The 22,601-nt window shown below is 38.3% G+C and overlaps 1 protein-coding gene across 2 annotated transcripts in view; it reads left to right on the top strand.

Annotated features, from left to right (window-relative positions):
* The window catches only part of srgap3 (SLIT-ROBO Rho GTPase activating protein 3), a 121,921-nt gene that overhangs the window by 29,232 nt on the left and 70,088 nt on the right, over positions 1-22,601 (top strand). For both annotated transcript variants that reach the window (XM_065279859.2, XM_065279858.2), the window contains exons 3-4: positions 8,821-8,983; positions 16,074-16,136. In XM_065279859.2, the coding sequence (XP_065135931.2) occupies positions 8,821-8,983; positions 16,074-16,136 (226 nt within the window). The remainder of the gene's footprint in view (positions 1-8,820; positions 8,984-16,073; positions 16,137-22,601) is intronic.

Here is a 22,601-nt window from a genome sequence, read left to right as displayed (position 1 = left end):
CGAATGCAAGCATGTATGAACGAATGCAAGCATGTATGAACGAATGCAAGCATATATGAACGAATGCATGCATGTATGAATGAATGCACGCATGTATGAACGAATGCTCGCATGTATGAATGAATGCTCGCATGTATGAACGAATGCTCACATGAATGAACGAATGCACGCACGTATGAACGAATGCAAGCATGTATGAACGAATGCACGTATGAATGAACGAATGCATGTACGAATGAACAATTACACCCATTAACTAATTAATGCACGCGTGAATGAGTGAATGCACGCATGCATTGAATGCACACGTGAATGCAGGCGTGAATGAGTGAATGTACACGTGAATGAGTGAATGCATGAAGTTTAGTGTTGAAAGCATACCAGAATTCATATTGTTCTGGAAAAGTCATCATGACAAAAGCACTGATATTAAAATATATAATTTTAACAAAAATTGTTTGATTCAATTCCAGTTCGCTAAAACAGTCTTGAGTGATTCGTTCATAGATTCAATGATCCGGATAGCAGCTCACTGGAGAAGAAGATTATCAGAGATAATGATTCAATTCTAGTCTGTTAGTCACACAAATGTGTTGTATGGCTTCATACAAGTCTTTTTTGTACTTCACAAAGCACAATCTTAAAATTGTGTTCCTTTTGTGTTCCACAAAAGAAAGACAATCTATGTAATGACAAAATGTTCATTTTTGGACCAACTGTTCCTTTAATAAAGTCAGAATCATTGCTTTTGATCTTATCTTCGCCTTACCATTCTCCACACCAATGTAACTCTCTCCTTTTTTGCCCGCTCTCTCATGGGGCTACAGCTGGGAGCAATCATACATTGGCGGCCTCGTTTTGTGTGTTTGTGGGTTGGTCGTCATCGGTTCATTGGAGGGTTGTGAAGCTCAAAAATAGCGAAAATGGCCACTGCGGCATATTGAGCATGGTTTAAAAGGCATAAATGCGTATGAATTGGGGGCGTCTCTGTCCCCCTTTCTCTTTCCACCACTTTCTTTGATTTGCTGCGTGATTTCTTTCACTGCATTTCCGCCAGGAGATAAGCTCCAGCAAGCCACTACAGACTGGATTAAATGCCCTTTGATAAAGTAATATCGAGTTTGGCACTAAAACAGACAACACTTTCTCGAATTAAAGTTGAGAGGTTGTGTTTTATGGTTTGTGTTACAATACCAAAGCAAAGTGTTAAGGGGATTTTAAAACCCCGGTCAAACACAACCATATTATCCAAAGCACAAACTGGATGTACTTCATTTAAAAAAATAAATACATTTTAGAAACGAAACTGTTGCTAAGCAAATATTATTGTACATCAAAGATACAATGTTTACAGCCATGAAGTAATAATAGGAAGTGTATTTAGTATTGCTATTGTGCCAGAGGCTTTCTTGGGTACTAAAGTGGTCTGCAAAAAGGATATCACCAAAACACAAAAGCCTGCCTACTGTCAAAAACAATCAAAGGTGTGATGTGCAAAGCCCAAGGCTCCTGTGATGTTAAAACAGCTGAGTATATATTTAGAAGCTGAAAGGGCTTTCCATTGGCAGATAAATATTTTATATACATAGAGTTATGCAAGAAGGATACAGTTTGTGTGGGCACAGTTTCTGTGAAGGTGCATAGATCTTGAACATGCAACTGTATGTAGGTATATACGTTTAACAGTTCTTTTGCAACTTTACATTTATGCATATGTCAGATGCATTTATTCAAAACGACTAACACTGCATTTAGTCTATACATTACTTTTATCAATATATATGTGTTTTTTTATCAATAAAATGATATTTGTGTTTCTAATGTCATGCTCAACCCATTGAGCATCAGCAACACGATTCTTAATTTAAAATGAGTTACTATGGTTCATGAGAGCCTGTTATAACTAGTACATGTGCCCAAAATCAAAAGTGCATGAGCACCAGACCTCTTAATCTTGTTTCAAAGGAATTTAAATTAGATTCAGAGATGTGTGTGATCGTCTTTTGCCCTTTTCTATGGATTGTAGACCGTGAATATTGAGAAAAGGAATTGGAGTAACATGATTATGAATCATATGATGTCCCATCCTTTTCTCTGGCCCTGGTTGTAGATTGTATCCTGAATTGGAGCGGCACTTTTGATCTTGTCTCTGAATATTTGAAAAGGGGCATGACAAAGACGAAAAGAAATAGAAAATGTTGTTCCACTGTTCTGGTTAAAAAGGGGTTATTTCAATCAGCTGTAGATGTAGCCTCTGACCTAATACTAAAATAACCTGATGGGCCAATGAAAGGACATCATTTAGCACAGAGTTGAGCTGCTTTAGTTGCAATGGTCTTTTAGTTCTCTGAATGGACAGATTTTTATTTTCTATTGCATGTGTGACCAGTCACATTGTACTGTATACACTCACCTAAAGGATTATTAGGAACACCATACTAATACTGTGTTTGACCCCCTTTCGCCTTCAGAACTGCATTAATTCTACATGGCATTTATTCAACAAGGTGCTGAAAGCATTCTTTAGAAATGTTGGCCCATATTGATAGGATAGCATCTTGCAGTTGATGGAGATTTGTGGGATGCACATCCAGGACACGAAGCTCCCGTTCCACCACATCCCAGATGCTCTATTGGTTTGAGATCTGGTGACTGTGGGGACATTTTAGTACAGTGAACTCATTGTCATGTTCAAGAAACCAATTTGAAATGATTCGAGTTTTGTGACATGGTGCATTATCCTGCTGGAAGTAGCCATCAGAGGATGGGTACATGGTGGTCATAAAGGGATGGACATGGTCAGAAACAATGCTCAGGTAGGCCGTGGCATTTAAACGATGCCCAATTGGCACTAAGGGGCCTAAAGTGTACCAAGAAAACATCCCCCACACCATTACACCACCACCACCAGCCGGCACAGTGGTAACAGGGCATGATGGATTCATGTTCTCATTCTGTTTACGCCAAATTCTGACTCTATCATTTGAATGTCTCAACAGAAATCGAGACTCATCAGACCCGGCAACATTTTTCCAGTCTTGAACTGTCCAATTTTGGTGAGCTTGTGCAAATTGTAGCCTCTTTTTCCTATTTGTAGTGGAGATGAGTGGTACCCGGTGGGGTCCTCTGCTGTTGTAGCCCATCCACCTCAAGGTTGTGCGTGTTGTGGCTTCACAAATGCTTTGCTGCATACCTTGGTTGTAACAAGTGGTTGGTTCTGGATGTTTTTCCCTTTTCACACCATTCTTTGCAAACCCTAGAAATGGTTGTGCGTGAAAATCCCAGTAACTGAGCAGATTGTAAAATACACAGACCGGCCCGTCTGGCACCAACAACCATGCCACACTCAAAATTTCTTTCCCATTCTGACATTCAGTTTGGAGTTCAGGAGATTGTCTTGACCAGGACCACACCCCTAAATGCATTGAAGCAACTGCCATGTAATTGGTTGATTAGATAATTGCATTAATGGGAAATCGAACAGGTGTTCCTAATAATCCTTTAGGTGAGTGTATGATCCAGTATAGCTTAGTGGTGGAACATTGCGTTAGCAGCTCAAAACATCTTGGGTTTAAACCCAGGGAACACACATACTGATAAAATGTATACACTCTCAGATAAAATGTACTAAGGTTTTTGCTTTTTTAAAAGGTCCTAATTAGTGATGCACCGATGTGAAAATTTTGGCCGATACCGATAACCGATATGACCCTTGTCTGTTATGGCCGATACCGATATTTGCCGATGCCGATATCTCTGTATAGAAAACACATTTTAATGATAATCAAATAAAGAGCTATTTTCCAAAACACTTTTTTTACTTTTGTAATTTATTTCCAGAAATGACTGATCCACTTTACCCATGTGCAAAATGTCATCAATTAGCTGATTTCACATATTCTTTGTAAGCTTTGGGGTGCTTATTTTTTAAGTGGGTGATCAAATTGGTTGTGTTGAACAATTTGGTCCGAACTCCCCCTTGCATCACCCGGCCCACACTCTAATTGCATACAGCAGCAGGGGTGTCCAGACTTCTTTTGTGTGGTGATCTACTTTTTAAAATGATAAAGCCGACAAGATCTACATGCTAAAAACACTTTAAATGAGTGGACTACACTGCATATATCTCTACATTGGATTTAGGGCTGTCACCATTACTCAATTTTTTTGAGGAGTTAAAAAAATCCCGGAGTTCATGTCAGGTACTGTTTAAAATAGCGGAGATACGGTTTAGTAAAACGAAAATGACAATAGTATCAGAAGCATATTAATCAGCACAGTGCTGCCTCTCTCTCTCACGCTCTCTCTCTCTCTCTCTCTCTCTCTCTCCCTCGTTCGCGCGTGCGCACACACACACGTCACACACACCGGGCGCGTGCATCAGCTGCATGAAGGCAAGGATGAGATTGCATCCTGGTAAATTTCGGAAGTTTACACGACTAAGCTGCAGCGGGCAGGCATAAAATTTATAAAAACACATTTGAGAAGAAAGGCACAGCAACTCAAAAAGACTTACGTGTTTCACAATTACTCTTGGAGGCATGCAGCAGCATGAGGATACACAGTTAACTTATATGCGATCTACCTGCATTGCCTTTGCGATCGCGATCGACATATTGGACACCCCTGTCACACAGCATAGCGAGGATCTTCTTCAGACACTTTGAAGAACGACCAGGCAGACGACAGAACCTGCTTCAGCACACGTGTAACTTGCGCTCGTGCATAAACAAACATACTCGCCCCCACACTCGCGTCTCCTACACACACGTGAAATACACTGGAATAATTATCGGCCTGTTCACATCGGCCTTATTTTGACATCGGACCGATGCCGATGTGTAAAAAAATGACCATATCGGCCGATCGGCGGCCGATATATCGTGCATCACTAGTCCTAATATGTTTCATTCAGGTAAAGATATGTACCTACCAATATGGACATTTTAGGTACAAAATTATACTTTTTGAAAGTGTACTTTTTGAAAAGGACAACTTTTGTACCTTTGTGTACCTTTTATCTGAGAGACCTTGTAATGCACTGTAAGTCGCTTTGGATAAAAGAGTCTGCTAAATGCGTAAATGTAAATGCATTGCCGTTATTTTTATTTCTCTTCCTTAGCCTATATTTCTTCCCTACCCTTAAATGCAATACAAATCCTCACTTAATGGACTTTATCTCTATGCTTTTTGTGTGGGCTTGACCTTGTAATCTGGGCTGGTTTTGTGTTGCAAGTTATATGACATTGTATCCACAGCGATGGGGTTCAGTCACCTTACAAAATTGATCTTGAAATTTGGATTTCTGGGTATTCTGGTACTATATTACAGGAATTGCCAAAAGTGATGTCAGAGGAGGAAAATTTGTACAAGATTAGCTTTTATTGCCCCCTCAAGATAGATTAAACCATCATAGTTCAGCCAAAAATGAAAATTACCTCATAACTTACCCTCAAGCCAAACAAGATGTACATGACTATCATCTTTCAAATGAACACAATTGGATTATATTAGAAAATATCCTGGTTCCTTCAAGCTGTATAATGGTAGTATATGGTGCTTCTGATTTTGATGCCCAAAAAAGTGCATCCACCCTTCACAGAAGTAAACCACATGGCTCCAGTGGTTCAACAAAGGCATTTTGAGGATAATCAATGCGATTTTGTAATAAAAATATCTATATGTATTAGGAATGCGACTATAAATGCCGATATACACTAATAATACCTGGCCGATAACTATTCTGAATCCCACAGTTGATATTATTCACAGCTATTTAATGTACTACGGCTTTTGATCAGTAAGTCCTTATCAATTTGAAATCACTGTCAGTTTGAGTCGTTTAAAACATGCATTTGAAAAAGCACATGCGGCGCATATTGAATTTCTGCAAGAGCGCCCCCTCTGGCTTTTTGGATTTAGCAGCATTTCACCGTAATTTATTGAGAAGCATAGCAAGCATCTTCGATGCACCCCTAATATGAAAAACGTATAAAAGGATTACTCTATTTTCTAAAAAAAAAAAAAAACGGATAATTTACTCACCCGCATGTCATCCAAAATGTTGATGTCTTTCTTTGTTCAGTCGAGAAGAAATTTAGTTTTTTTAAGAAAAACATTCCAGGATTTATCCCAATTTAATAGACTTTAAAAGGACCCCAACAGTTTACATTTTCAATGCAGTTTAAAATTGCAGTTTCAACGCAGATTCAAAGGACTCTAAAGGATCCCAACAGAGGCACAAGGGTCTATATCTAGCAAAACTATTGTACTTTTAAGCCACAACTTCTCGACTTTCACCAGCCGTGTGATGTGCCAGCGCGACCTTACGTAATGCGTCATTATTTCAAAAGGTCACGCATGACGTATGCCAAATGCCACCCCAGTGTTTACAAGTGTTGAGAAAGAGGATGTTCCCACGTTGTTGGTTGTGGAATGATACTATTTAATGTCTTTGTGTCAGTTTATTGTTTAAAATGGTCTGCAAGGGTGCATTTCATATATGTAACGCGTAACCTTTCGATGTGCTTACGCAATTATGTAAGGTCGCGCTGGCGCCTCACACGGCTGTTGCAACACGAGAATTTGTAGTTTAAAAGTGCATATTTTTTATTTTTCTTGCCAAAAATGACAATAGTTTTGCTAGATAAGACCCTTAAGGCCGTTTCACATGGTAAGCGGCAACCGCGAGTGTTTAGTTCTTTTTCAATAGGAGACGTGCGGAAAGCGGCAAAACGGGGGCTGTTACAGAGTTGAAGCGGAGTTGGTCCACACGCCTTGCTCGTGCACCCAAAATCCTATTCCTTCTCCGGACATGGTACTTCATGACAGGCGCCGTTGAAGATAAACACATTTGCACTAAATGCTGCACAAAACGCTTCCAATACAAGAGAAAAGCTGATTTTGCCGCTTGCCGTGTACCGTGTGAAACAGCCATTATGCCTAGTTTAAGATTGTTTAGAGCCCTTTTAAGCTGCGTTGAGTGTTGGGGTCCAAAAAAGTCTATTAAATTTAGAAAAATCCAGGTATGTTTTCCTAAAAAAAGAATGTATTTCTTCTCGACTGAACAAAGAAAGACATCAACATTTTGGATGACATGGGGGTGAGTAAATTATCTGGATTGTTTTTAAGAAAACTGAGTAATCCTTTAAATCCATATTTAAACTATAAAAACTAGCTTCTGGTAAAGGTCAGACTTTTTTTGGTATTTAAGCCACCAAAGTGACATCTGAGATATCAGTAGGCCTATAGTGAAAAAAAAAGAGTAAAAACTTGTGTTTTTCATGGGTTAAGGTTAACATTTGATTTACTTTGCATCTTTAATAAAATATTTAAAGTTGGATATGTTAATATGTACACTGTGGTATGTCAGTGCCCAAAAAACTCCAGCATTAAAGGGATAGTTCGGCCAAAAATGATATTAAACCCATGATTTACTCACCCCAAGCTGTCCAAGTTGCATATGTCCATCGTTTTTCAGACAAACACATTTTCGGATATTTTAGAAAATATTTTAGATCTTTCTGTTGATTAAATGTAATGTTACGGGGTCCACCCATAGTCCACGACCTTCAAGTCCAAAAAAGTGCGTCCATCCTTCACAAATTAAATCCAAACGGCTCCAGGATGATAAACAAAGGTCTTCTGAGGGTAATCCGTGCGGTGTTGTTGTAGAAATATCCATATTTAAAATTTTATTAACGTAATTGACTACCTTACGGTAGTGCCGCCATCTTAGACTCAGGAGAGAGTATTAGCGTAGTGTATGCACTTTTCTTAGTGACGTATGACAAATTCAGAGGGCGGGGGCACAGAGCAGCAGCAGAGAAACCTCTGTACGCTGCGTAAGCGCTCATCCTGAATGCGGATTAGACTAAGATGGCGGCGCTACCGGAAGGTAATTAATTACGTTAATAAAATTTTAAATATGGATATTTCTACAACAACACCGCACGGATTATCCTCAGAAGACCTTTGTTTATCATCCTGGAGCCGTTTGGATTTAATTTGTGAAGGATGGACGCACTTTTTTTGGACTTGAAGGTCGTGGACTATGGCTGGACCCCGTAACTTTACATTTAATCAACAGAAAGATCTAAAATATTTTCTAAAATATCTGAAAATGTGTTTGTCTGAAAAACGATGGACATATGCAACTCGGACAGCTTGGGGTGAGTATATCATGGGTTTAATATCGTTTTTGGCCGAACTATCCCTTTAATAGGATGCCAGTTAGCGCATTTATCTTTGTTTTCTGTTTATCCCTATTTGAGGGCAGATCACAGGGCTAATAACGCTCACCATATGGAACGGGGAGATATACGTTCCTCATTACTAGCGATTAGCATTTCACTAACTCTAACATAAGGACACACTTTGAAGTTCTCCCCTTAAATCTGCAAACTCCCTAAAGTAATTGCTTTTGCTCCTCTTGTCATTTATCCAAAACTTCATCCCAGTATCTCTCTCTCCACTTTCAATACTTTTTATTCTGTTATTTATTTATTTTTCCTCTCCCAGAACATTAGCTTCTTGATTTGGTTAAGGAGATAAAAGTTAGAAGGTTGCTACTGAGCAGAAGCTTAAGGTCCTAAAAGCTGATTAGATTCAAGCTAGGCTGATTTCTGCCTCGTAGTCATTATATTTAGCAGTGTTAAGGTCTTAAGCCATCGTCGTACTGTTAGATGTGTGTGTGAAATTATAAGTATAGTTATCAGTGGTGCCTGCAAGAATAATCATCAGTATGTTCTAAGCGATCAAACTGCATGTGAAGCTTTAACTGTATTTAACTTCTCTGTTTTTCATTGTTTGCTTCTGCAGGAAAGAACAGCACCTTCTTTCGTCTGTAAACTGCTGGTATTTGGTACTGAACCAGACTCGAAGAGAAAGCAGAGATCATGCCACGCTTAATGACATCTACATCAACAACGTCATTGTTCGCCTGGCTCAGATTAGCGATGATGTCATCAGGCTTTTCAAAAAGGTCTGTATCATCTCACATCTATGTTTATTATAGTTTCTATAAGGCTAATTCACAATGATCCCAAAAACTGCAACAAACACATTCAAAGTTGGATGTACTGTATAATGAATAAGTTTGTTGGCGTTTGTTGTTGTCTGCCGCATCAGTGTGCATTCAAAGAGATAGACTATATTAAATGCATATACCGGTTAGGGCTGGGCAATCGATTTTTTGATTAATCGTTTTTTTAAACATGGTGGATTCAGAATCGATTCTCAAAGAGCAGAATCGATTTTTTTCCCCTGCAAACGTTGAACTTAAGATTAACATTAATCAAATTACTAGTATTCTTCACTAGATGTCACCCTCTTTTTTGCCTTGCGTGATGTTACCAAGGAGCCTGTCATTCTTTCATTCAGTGCTTAAAATGGCGGTTTTAGGTGCTTCATTGACGTTGATGCCACCTTCACATAAAAAGTAAGAGGTATGGAAGCATTTTAGATTTCGCAAGCAAGACGATAACGAAAGTGTTGTGGCTTTTAATTTCTTTTTATTAATTACCCACTTGAATCGAAAATTGAATTGAGAATCGAAATCGAATCGATTTGATAGCTTGTGAATCGAAATTGAATCGATCTGGAACATCTGAATCGAGACCCAGCCCTAATACCTGTTAAAGGTTATTTTAATCATTTTTAGGAAATACAGTAGTGTAGATATGCACTCAAATAGAGTAAAACCAACACTTAAAAAGTCACAATTTTAGTTAAAGTTGCAATCTGTAACTTTTGCATTCATAATGCCATCTCTGTTTGAAACATGAAATTCCAGGTTACTTTATTTGCGCACTTTACGTAAATGGTCAAAGTGACATTTCGTACAAAATTGTACCTGATATTAAACCAGACAAATTGCAGTTGAAATGTGCATAGGATGTTGCAAAAATTACTTTCTAACTTAGTATTTTATCTTGTTTTAAGTACAAAAAATTTGTCTAAAACAAGAATAAAAAAAATCTGCTAATGGGGTAAAAAAAAATTCTTAAAGCTCCCCTAGAGTTAAACATATGATTTTTAACGTTTTGGAATCCATTCACCTGATATCCGGGTTTGGCGATATCATTTTTAGCATAGCTTAGCATAATCCATTGAATCTGATTAGACCATTAGCATCGCGTTCAAAAATAACCAAAGAGTTCGATATTTTTCCTATTTATTTATTTTTTCGGCTGAACTTACAAATCTTTTTTAAAAGCTTAGCATTGCAAGTTCGCAGATTTACGCAGATTTTTATGTGCTTGCTTAATAAGCAATTTTTATTTAAAAAGTTACAAATTGCAACCTTTAGGTTGCACACAAATGTATTTTTCCTGCATAACACAATTTTTCTCAAAATGTGACATATATAACACCCAAGCCTGTTTTAAAATTGTTCTGTATCTTTATCCCAGCCGGCTGATCTCATACATTCGCTTGTATTTTCTTGGCACGCATTTTTCTTGCACAGCAACCTCTTGCCTTCTTGCCTAGAGTAGCTGCTGCCATACTGCAATCCCAGGCCTTTCATTTTCAACGTCTGCAGACAGGGAGAAAACACTTGGTATGCGACAAAATGAATGGGCATGCCTAAACACACGCTGTTTCACAGCGAGACTACACCCAATTTATGCACATCCCTTTTGGAGTAAAAGTCATACTGCGGTGAGGTGTGCCACCGCTGGCAGTTTTCTCAGTAGTGTGCCTTAAGGGGTCTTGGCTATATGAGTTGGCACGTTGTCAACACATATCCCAGATTCCTGTGGTCTAATCCAAACACTACTAGCGTGTTTACACCTGGCTGCTTTTCCTGTAGGTGAGGCCTTCTGCTTTCAGCCACCATTCATAGGGAAACTCTTTGGTGAGCTGACAGCAGATGCACCCAGGCCATCCTAGGAAACCGTTAATTGCTTGCAGTCAATCTAATAAAGGTCGCTCAACTCCGTTACTATAAAATAATTTTAAGCTTTTGTGAGGTGACAGGCTAGTTTTGTCATAAAGATTTATAATAGGGCTTCACAAGATATCGTTTCCACATTGACATTGCAGTGTGCACATCTGGAGTAGTCACATTGCAAAACATGCGGTGTATTTTTTTCAACTATCTAAGCAATCATAGATTTAATAACATTTCACCTTGTAAAAGAAGGTTCCAGAGGTTTTAATAACACACTTCAGTTGCTTGACAAATGACAAGTTGTATGTAAAACCATCATGCAACTATTTTCCTCAAGTTGACATCCCAGAGCTATACAGGAAATACAAGGTAGAAGTTAATTCCTCTCAAATAGAGCTTTTAAAATCATCTGGCGAAGACATCCAGCAGGTCTTATACCGTAATATTCAATATTCACCTTAGGACAACAACATTTTGCAATGTCAGTCCAACACCCCCCCCCAAATATCATGCAAGACAGTGGCAAAAAAAGATGAGCAGAGGACACAGCATTGTGCAGTTGTCAAAAAAATGGCCTGTGCTAAAATAAGTCATTTATTTAAAGTATTTCGTATGCAGCAGATTGTCTGGTTTTGTTGTTTAATTGTGGACCACACCTGTATGTCCCAGTTTTTTGTTGACCTCAATCCTGTGCCCTTTTTGCACTGACCAGACATCCATATGAAAACCAGACAAATTGCAGTTGAAATGTGCGTAGGATGTTGCAGAAATGACTTTCATACTTAGTATTTTATCTTGTTTTAAGTACAAAAAAATTCAAAAGAGATTTTTTCTTAAAGGGACACTCCACTTTTTTAATTTGCTAATTTTTCAGCTTCCCTACAGTTAAACATTTGATTGTTTTACCTTGTTGGAATCCATTCAGCTGATCTTTGGGTCTGGCTGTACCACTTTTAGCATAGCTTAGCATAATCCATTGAATCTGATTAGACCATTAGCATCACACTCAAAAATAACCAAATTGATTATTGCATCCTGTTCCATGAATAGACAAACAAACATCGTAACTGGGCGTTCACACCAGACGCGGTAGAGGCGGCAATTGCGGGTGATTTACATGTTAAGTCAATGCAAAGATGCGATTAGGCATTCTACGGCGCAGAACGCGCGGCTCTGTTGGCACGTTCCACGCAAATTGATCGTTGTCGCGGGAAACGCACCAGTTGAAAAATCTGAACTTTTATGAATTTCCGCGCTGCGTTAACCAATCAGGACCTTGCTGTAGTAGTGATGTGATTACAGGAAGCCAGCGGAGTCTCAGCAGAGTCACAGAAGCCCCTCCGATGATGCGAATTTCCGTGTGAATGTCTCGGATGACTATAATTTCACACGCGGCTTTCACGCGCGAATGAAGTGAGTAAACTCAGTGTTCAAGCATCCAACTACGCACGATTAGTGTGTTTTTGCCGCCTCTACCACGGCTGGTGTGAACGTCCACCATAAATTACAGTTTTTTTATTATTAATTTATATAGAGTGAATTTTACATAATGTATTCAAGGTGTTAATCAACTACAAGTTCGACCCTGCTGCAAAACACTGTCTTCAACACATCATACAAGAGAAACGCGTTTTGGGGATAGTTAGTGGCCTTCATGGTATTTTGTAAGTTCTTATTTGTACTCTATGTCTTTCGGGCTTAAAATAGCAGTAAGTAAACACTAACAGACGTTTTGACAAATGTAAAGATTCAGCACACAGCAAGAGCTCAGCATCCACTTGTGTTGTCTCTCTGGTGGATCGGTTATAGATGAATGAGCAGCAAAGGCTTGTGGGAAACATGTGGCTTGACAGTATTCTGAACAGTCTTACAACAGTGTTACCGGTGGAGAGAGATTGCAGTGAGTTAGTGGCTTTGGCTCTTTCATAAAATTGCATCAGAGAGCTATTGCCATATATTTTGTTCTGTGAATGTGACATGCACAACAACAATGCAGATTTACAATTAATAATGATTCTGGATGAATAAAAAAGTCTGATGTGGCTGAAACGTTTTGTTTTTCATTTCATTTGATTATTTGGGCATAAATCTAAGCAGTGTACGGTACAAAAAATGTACTGTACTGTATGAAATCTTGTTGCTTGGTAATACAGGTCTTGACAGGATAATATAAATGCTTTTTTTGAGCTTACAAATGAAGGCCTAAATTGTCTGTTTGATAAATAGCAATAATATGACAAATGTAATAATCTCAATAATGTCTCATACTGTGCTCAGGTTAGAGATACCAAAGCCTTTAATGGACAATTGCAAGTGAATTCAAACAATTCACATAATTTTATAACTCTATACTAGTTTATTATTTCACATAATTTTGTGATTAAGTATTTAAAGCTATGAAAGTTTAACCATTTCACAGACACATCCTTACATGTACTTCAGATGTAAAGTATGCAATTCCTGTGTATTAAATGTATGCATGATGTTAAAGCACATTGGCACTCATGCATGATGCACTTTTAACATGGCTGAACAGATACATAAATTGGTTGCAGTAAGTGTCTGTACTCATGTGTAAGTTTAAAAGATTCTTCCTCTTCTTCTTCAGTTCAGGCACAGCCCGACTGTAATCATACTGCAACATTTATTGATCATTCAGAATTATAGTGCATTATGATTTATGACTGTAAATGGGCATTGGAGGGAGACTGGGGTGATGCTTTTACAGTAGGTGGATGCTTCGACTGGGATGGGATTAACATCTGCTCTACAGTCTGACAGATAATGAATAACTATGTATTAGACAAAAAATATCACAAAATGCAAATTTAAATATTTCTGTTTGACTCGAAATATCACTGAATGTAAATCTTGCTTCATTCCTGCATGCACATTGCTTCATTTTTTAACTGTTGAAAACAAAAGTGAAGAATGGTTCTGGGATCGGTAGAGTCTGTAGATAAGGGAATTTTACTTTGTCTTTCTCACCCCAGACGCTTTTTTGTGTCAGTCTCACTGGTTTGTGACTAATGAAAGGACTTGTGCTTGCAGTGAATGATTTCTAGCTTCCCTGGGGTTCCAGTCCTCCTGTTTCTGGCAGATTGTCTCACCTACTTAAAGTTAAATGCAGAATATTCTCTCACTTTTAGATCACATGGCTGTGTATGTTTGTGTATGGAGAGGTATCTGTGGTGTGTGGGAGGAGAAACAAAATGTTTTTCTCCTGAAGTTGTCTTCATTTTTACAGACATATTTGTAGAATTATAAAGTGCAGTTTTATTTAGCACAGCAATACGCAGTTGTTTTTATTGCCGTTGTCAGAGGATGACTGTGCTGCAACTTATTTGAATGTTTTGCATAATTAAATGCTAAGCACACTCTCAGAAATAAAGGAACAATTAAGTAAAAAAGTTTGACCTTTGCAAAAAGTACACTTTTGTATCTATAAGGGGCATATGGTACCTCAAAGGTACATACAGTATTGGTACATTAGAGGTACATACTGGTATCTCAAAGGGACATATCTGGACAATGGTAGATATTAGGACCTTTTTACAAGGTACTGTCCTAGGGACAACTTTTGTATAGGCGTTAACTTACAGGCTGAGAGGAATTATGATAATGCCGGTCTTGTCTACATCACCAATCCCAGGAAGTAAATTTTTGCCTACAATCTGTGTGTTTGTTGTAGTCCAAGAAAAGAGATTTATGTTGGAAACAATAACTTGTGTCATCGTTTACTTTTGGGGTTTGTACCTTTTGCATACCATTAACATGTACTTATACACACTTACACACAAATGGAAATGTGAATCGGACCATAGGTGCTCTTTAAAGTTCCTGTAAAGCCAATCTGCTCCATTGCTCATGGCCCCACCCCCAACACAATCGCGAGCATCCATTTAGGTTGTAGCGGTATCTGAAAGTTGGCAGCTTTCCCGCGAGTAGGAGTGGTTTCAGCGCCAACAGCGGGCACGCCCCCACCACTTTAAAGCAGAGAATGCAGCCTATTTTTCTAAGATTATAATTAGTTATTTTCTTTACTTGGGTTTTTTCCATCATTTACATTTGGTTGGGTGGTTAATAAGTAAAAACTGGCATTTAGACCAATTTTCATTTCACATTTTATTAGTAGGGGAGAGGGGGGCACAACCTAACGCTTTTTGGTTTTGTCTCAATAATTCAAAAAATATTTGAGTTTGATTAATTATATTATTTCACAAGCAACACACACATCTCTGCTACAAATGATCATTTGAAGTTTGTTTCTAGTACTTACCATTCTTGGACAATTACACCAAACGTGACACAAGTGCAAATGTTACAACTTACACCATAGGTGGGGGTTAATTGTAACAGGCAGGGGGTTAGTAACACTTGCTAAAAAATAAGTTTGCAGGCAAATATTTCAATACTATTTTGTCTATACTTGAAGTGGATATTGTTTATATATCTGTCTATAATAGAACAATAGTTCAATTATAAATGGATAAAAATGTCTAAATGAACATCAAAGTCTGATTTTAGCCATTCATTTCATTATGATTTTAAATTATTCAATCAATATTAAAGATAAAAAAAACAAAAATAATTTTGCCACACGATTTTTGATAAACAACGGGAAGAATTACGCCAACGTTAGCGGTTTTCATATTGTAAGTGCAGAAGGGTTAGTTGTAACACAGCGCTGGGTCAAAATATTTTCAAGCCCACCAAAAAAGTTGCTAAGAGCTGCAGACATATTTCAAAACAATGCTATGTTTTAGTCAACAAGACACTGATTAATATGACATAGCATTGGATTTGGTATCTTACAAACCAAACTTAGAAACCGAAAAAAACATATGATAAAAAAATTTACTTACAGGCCACCAAAACACCCGTTCATCAATAACTTTCTGGAAAAACATTATACATTTCCAATAATTTGCGGGAGATCGTCTTCTGGCAACGTGAAAAAAATACCAGAAAACGCTCAACTATGTGCAACAATGTAAACAGTCCGTGTTACAACTAACCCCACATTAGTTTTTGCCCCGCCATCCCTACTGCAATACAACGATTTAGTGTTTCTGTAGCTTATACTTGGGGTTAAAGATTTAAACTGTATTCATGTATGGTTGTGACCAGCAGATTTTAGACATTGTTTTATATTTGTAACCCTTTCTTTTTATTTCAGAGTAAAGAAATTGGGATTCAGATGCATGAGGAGCTAGTGAAAGTGACAAACGAGCTGTATACTGTGAGTATAATGTCTCTCTCTCTCTCTCTCTCTCTCTCTCTCTTTCTCTCTCTCTCTCTAGAGGGAGCTTTCACCCACTGTGTCCTAACATTGCACCATGGTAACGCAGACATTCTGGCCAGGAACAAAAGCATTTTGGCTGTGCGACATGCTTGGAAAGAAAGTTACTGTTGCATCAAATAGGTTTATATTAAAGTACAGGGAACCAAATCAAGGAAGGGTGTACTGATGTGTGGTTGGGGTAGTGATGAGAAATTATTATTTATATTTTTGGTTTGTTTGCATGGATGAGCATTGCATTGTTATATAACTGATTTAAATCTGTTCTACTGTTGCATGGTGATATATCAGCGCTTATGTTATGGCGATGCTAATGAACTGCAGTACAATTTTTTGTTATATGCCCCATGTGGTACTTCAGTGCGGATTTCAAGATTCTGACGTTGATGCTGACATTGTTCAGATTCAAAGGCGTGAATTTTAAGCATGTGGCCCGAACAACCAGATGCATTTACAGTCGCATTTTGTATGCATTTCAAACCACTTCCTGAGATCAGATTGCAACTTACATGCACGCTAGGTCAGTTTATACTATCTGATAGCTGATGATACTATCAAACATAGTCTGTTTTTAAGCTTCCTGTACAATAGTACTCAAATTTTATATCTGTTTTAATTTCTTTTAAACATTTCCATTAAAATAAATGTCATGGTCTATAAAGCACTTTGTTCTGTTCGTCTAACATTTCTTTTAAACCGAGACGCTTCCTCTTTCTTTGTGTTTTTTTTTGTCTGGATGAAATCCAAGAAACCTCTGCAAAGGGTCGGTCTGAGATTAATGTTGTCACTCATGACGGGGCATCAGAGAGAAATTTTTCACACGTCTCCTTTGCTTGACCCTTTCCAGATGTCCCCTAAGCATCTTTATGCGGGAGGCATAACAACAGAATTCAGAAGATTAAAGTATGTCACAGTTCCTGTGGGTTTTGGTGAAGTGTGCAATTTCCAAAAATCTTTTGTCACCAAGTGAAATTGCAACGGCGACTGATTTCAAAACACTTCCCCTGTCTGTTGTTATGTTATTGGCTCGGCAGCCAGATAGCCCTTCCCAAAATCACACCACTGGTTGACTCAATTTAAAAAAATAAAAGCCATATTAAGCTTTTATTATTGCATGGCTGTGTAGCACACCAGATTTTCTTTGGTTGGTTGTCATATCCTGTGTACAATTTTTTTTAATGAACCCTAATGTGTTCCCTCGCAATAAGCTCGCAATAAGTTTTACATTCCGAGCAATATTTTTCTTTGTTTGCGATACACTTTAAATATTTCTAGAAATAAATCCCCTTACTAATTGTCTCTTTAACAGTGGATTCTTATGAGTATGATTCAGAAATGTAAGCACTGTTTCTGCCCAGTGCTTTATATGTCTATGAATTACAGTTAAATCAAAAAAGTCGTTTTTTCTATTTACAAAAAAGTAAAGTGGCAGAAAAGACAGTCATTTCTGTTCATCCTATATTAATAAATATTGTAAAGGATGTGGCTGCAATTCATCTTCTGTAAAAGATTCTTTAAACCATTCCTTAAATCCTATGAATGTCACCTATAAATCAGGCCGATTCTGTTTCTTTCTATACATTTTTGAAATGGTCACATACTGCATGTGGTTTCAGTTCTGCCTTTCTGATGCTGGTGTGTTTCAAGGTTACTGACAGACAGGGTAATGTGTCGCTGGAAAAGACATGGGAGAGGATCATTATCCTTCCTTCGCTACCCTTCCTTTCTCTTCTCCTTCCCTACAGAATGATCCAAATGAACACTTTCTGCATGATTGAGAATTATTTGGGTTTTCTACTAGTAGACATTGAAATGTGTATTAAGAATATTTGGCTGTATTTTTAGAACACAGGCTGTGTGCTGTTTATAATTTATGATGATATTGTTTTTTTTCTTTTCTTTAAACTTTGTTTCATATACTTATTTTAATGTTTAATTAGTTTTATGATTAGTTTAGATTATTATACAAAAATCAGCATTTTTATTGGCCATAAGCTCTGTAAAAATTAGCCTTTATTATTGGTCGACCTCTGATGACTTAAAGAGTAACTAAACCCTAAACCAACTTTTTTTAGTTAATGATCTGTAAGAATGATGCTTTATTTGTGCTGTTCATTGATTTTAGTAATTTTTCTGACATTTGGATATAAAGTGTTTCAATACTATAATATATGGTGTAAAAACGTCTGATTGCTGCCCTCTTCAGGTTGAACGGTGGCTACTGCAGTTAAATTTTCCCATTGGATGTTGGGTCCAAAAAATGACTCGTGACGTAAGCAAGTTCAAGCTCACCACGCCCTTGTTACGATCTCACCACACACTTGATACGAGCTTAGTTCGTCCCCTCTATCTTCGTTGGGATCTGCCCACTTTTCTTGCATTTTTCAAATATTGGCAGTTGGTTGGAGTCAGGCTCTGGCCAGGGGTTTAGTTACTCTTTAAAGGTCCACTATGTAGATTTTTAACGACATCTAGCAGTGAGATTGTGAATTGCAACCGACAGCACAGTCCACAGCCCACCCCTTCCTTTCGAAACACATAGAGAAGCTACGCTAGCCGTCACACGACAAACATATCATCATTTTGGACAATGTAGTTACAAAACATGATCTATAGAACAGTTTGTCTGTTACGGGTGGGTGTGCCTCATACGTCCTAAAAAGTGAAGCTGCTGGCTCTTTGATCACCCCCTGGTGGCTGAATGCAGTACAAGTCATAAACCCCATGCAATGAATGGGAATCGGGTAAAAAAAAAAAGACACTTCCAATAAAAATTTTCGAAAGATGGTTTAGGTCCTTTAACTTTTTTCCTGCCAATGGCGAGTTTTTCCGGCAATACGTATTTCCGCTGTTATTCACCAGGTGGCGCTCTTACCCAAAAGCAACCGCTAAGGCCAAACAGTTCAAACTCCATGTAAGTTTTGAGGATCGCTCTGAATCTGATCTCTATTAAAAGTACTTCACAAAAATGCAATTATCTCAGCTTTTTGCTCATAATTTGGTATTTTTGAAGAAACCTACCCATATTTGAGAGGTGATAGAAAGAGAACAAATAAAGGTAGGAATAAACTTTTCTTTTTTTTAAAGTAGAGGGTCTGTTCTTTTTTATTTGATATATTGGGCCCTATCTTGCACCCAGCGCAATTGACTTTGTCAGTGACGCATGTATCATTCGTATTTTGCGCCGGCGCACAGCGGGGTTTTTCCCTCCACAGATGCACGTCAGCAAACTAGGGAATGAACTTGCGCTCCCTGGGCGGTTCAGCGCAAAAAGGAGGCGTGTTCCGGCGCAAACCATCTCTTATGCTATTTTGCAGTTTCAAAAAACAATTGCGCTACTAACCAAAAAAAACTAGTCTAAAGTCAGTGGCGTGTTGCGCGTGGTTCATTATGCTATTTTAAGGGCGCATGCTTGACCATAATGTATAGCGTGCACAATGCGCACTTTGCTTATCTAATCTACACAGATGGAACAGTTATTTTTGCAAATCATAAATTGTTACACTTAAAAATATTAATACACGAGATAAGGGGAATCATAGTGGTGAGCATTGTGGTGATAGTTTTTATTTATTCTCATGCAAATAACGATTAAAATATTTTCATAACTTTGTTGTGTGGCTGTATTACGTTTATTTTATGTAAATAATAGTTAAAATGTTTTCATAAGAAACCTTAATGTATATGAACTTGATTTGAAAGAGTACTTTGGGGTTGGACCTTGCTTGCGTTTCTTGGGTCCGATTTCAAAGCCCCCAAACCCTTTCAGCGGTGAGGGTGGACGCAGCGATGTCCTCTACTGGCGTCAAGTCCTGAGGCAGATCCACCTCCCGTTACACGGCTTGCCCGATTTATGCTGGCAAGCGTGGGATTCCCCCGTACAAGGACGTCGGTCTCCTCGGCTGTGAACCGCTCCTGGCGTGCGCCTGGTAAATCCGTCATAATAATAGCAACCCGCCACGGAACTTGCGCCCTTGCGTTTAAAGGGAATGTTGGATAGCGTTCTGATTGGTTTATTTAACGTTACGCCCAAACCACACCTATGAATAATGAACCTACTTCAGACCAACCCCTTATTGATTTGCGCCCGGCGCAAGAGTTATTTCTCACGCCGGGAAAATAGCAACAGCGCCCAAGATCCGCCCACAAACTCACTTGCGCGTTGCGCTTCGCACTTGCGTTTCAGATCGTTAAAATAGAGCCCATTGTATGTTTATATAGTTAAGGAAGAACATTTTCTGGAAGGTATTAAACTTTTGCTAAAATCATAAAAATTGCTGCCGCTGGCTGGCAACTTTAAAAAAAAATAACCTGGTCGGGGAAAGAGTTAAGGTAGTTGTTATCGCACAACATATATATAAGTTCAGTTGTTCAATTTTGTGATAAGTTTAATTTTAGCTAGTATTTGAATGCTGTAGAAACTGGCCGTGTCGTTATGATTGACATTTGTGATTGACAGCTTCTCTGAGCGGACTGTCGGAGCTTCGAGGAAAGACTGAAGATATAACTAACTATTAATTTTCCATTTATGTGTTATTTCACATTGACAAGATTTGTTTTATTTAACTTACCTTATTTTAGCAAACCAGTCAAATGTGACGTTCAAGGGGCGTGCTTGAATTGGGCGTGCAAGTATTTGGGCGGAAGTTTGGGACTGTTTACACTTGGTATTAAGATGTGTTTTCATCGATCGGATCAAAAGTGGACGAGAGAGACACATTACGTTTACACCTGGTATTTAAATCCGTTTCTTTTGTCCACTTTCGACCGCTTCTGTCCTGAATACTGTGAGGGGGTGGTCTGTGAGACGTTGGGCGAGTCTCTCTGCTGTCATTCAAACGCGGAGGGAGTAATTATGAGTTTATATGGACGCGAACTAATATTATGTCGGAGTCCGCTGCTTATTTGGCAAGTAAACATTCTGCACAGTGTTTTGTACTTGTATATGTTAAAGCTTTCTCTGAATTTTCAGCGCAATTGATGAAATAGGATCGCGCAACTTTTGCACGCTTTCAAAACAAAACTACGGAGATCAGACGCTTAGTTTTATCAATGAAAGGCTAAAAATAGCGCTGTTCACCGTGTGCAGAAGTCAGAAAAGACGTAAAACTTGTGTTTAGTATCTCAGATTAGATAAATGGGCGGAGAGAAGGCAGTCCGGGGGGCTGTCCGAACAAGAACCACGTGTGCGTTTACACTACAAAAGCAATCTGATCGAAAGGGGTTTCGACTACCTCTGAATGTGGTTGAAAGTGGTCGAAAGTGGACGCGTTCAAAACGTTTTGAACACCGTTTACACCTGGCATTAACGTCGTCCACTTGTGATCCGATCGACGAAAACGCATGTTTATGCCAAGTGTAAACAGCCCCTTTGAAACCATGACTCCATCTTCGGGCTCCACGGATGATTCCTTTTGCGTATGCCCAGGCTCCAAACTAATGTTTTTGCATAAAGTTTCAGCATCCATCATTGTATATTTTAGAAGAAACATGGTGGCGCGAAATGGCGTCCTCTATGTAAGGGGACCCACAGAGTATATAAATAAAAACGGCTCATTCTAAGGTTATAAAAACAACACGGTTCATTTTTTGAGGTCTTTATACACCACTGATAATATAATTATGTAAATTATATTGCATTTCTGTCAAAAGATACATCTAGAAGTTACACAATACACCATTAAGTGACTCTATAGACTGGAGATTAGGGTAGTAATGGAATGAAACTTATTATGTAGCTACAGTATAGCTCAATTGGTTAAGCATTAGCAATCCAAAGGTCATGGTTTTAAAACCCCTAGGAACACACATACTAATTAAATGCATTACCTGAATGCACAGTCGTTTTGGATAAAACCGTCTTCCAAATGAATGTAATGTAAATGTTAAACTTTGAAAGCAGTAGTATGAAAAGTATGAGTAAACAAAAATTGCAGGTGGCGACGTTTGCTGCTGATTAGCTGTTCTTGATGTATGAGCAATATAAAGAAGCGAAGGTCTATACTGCGAGCCTTGAGTATTGATCCATCTGCCTCCTTCCTGTGGCTAGAGTTATGTGTTCTGAATCGGCAACAAGAAATATGAAGGTAAAGATTCTGCTGCCCTGAATAACAACATGAAATATCTGCACTGGTTTTCTTTTTCGTTGTGTTTGTGTATTAGGATGATAAATGGACCTTGATTTCCTATAATGAAGAATCCAAAGATAATGCATTTTTTCATCCAGCTTAATTTAATATTTTACAAGCTGCAGGAAGTCAAATTATGACTGTATAATTTAAGATGATGTTTGCTCATCTGTTGACAATGAAAGCTTAGCAGATTTTGCCTGCAAACAGGCTTTAAATTATTAAGAGCAAAATTGCATTGGAATATTGGTTGTGCATTTGAGAAGAGTCATTTTTC

This window comes from Paramisgurnus dabryanus, chromosome 7 (genome assembly GCF_030506205.2).
Source record: "Paramisgurnus dabryanus chromosome 7, PD_genome_1.1, whole genome shotgun sequence".
Taxonomy (NCBI): Eukaryota; Metazoa; Chordata; class Actinopteri; order Cypriniformes; family Cobitidae; genus Paramisgurnus; species Paramisgurnus dabryanus.
This window is presented reverse-complemented; position numbering and strand designations above follow the sequence as displayed.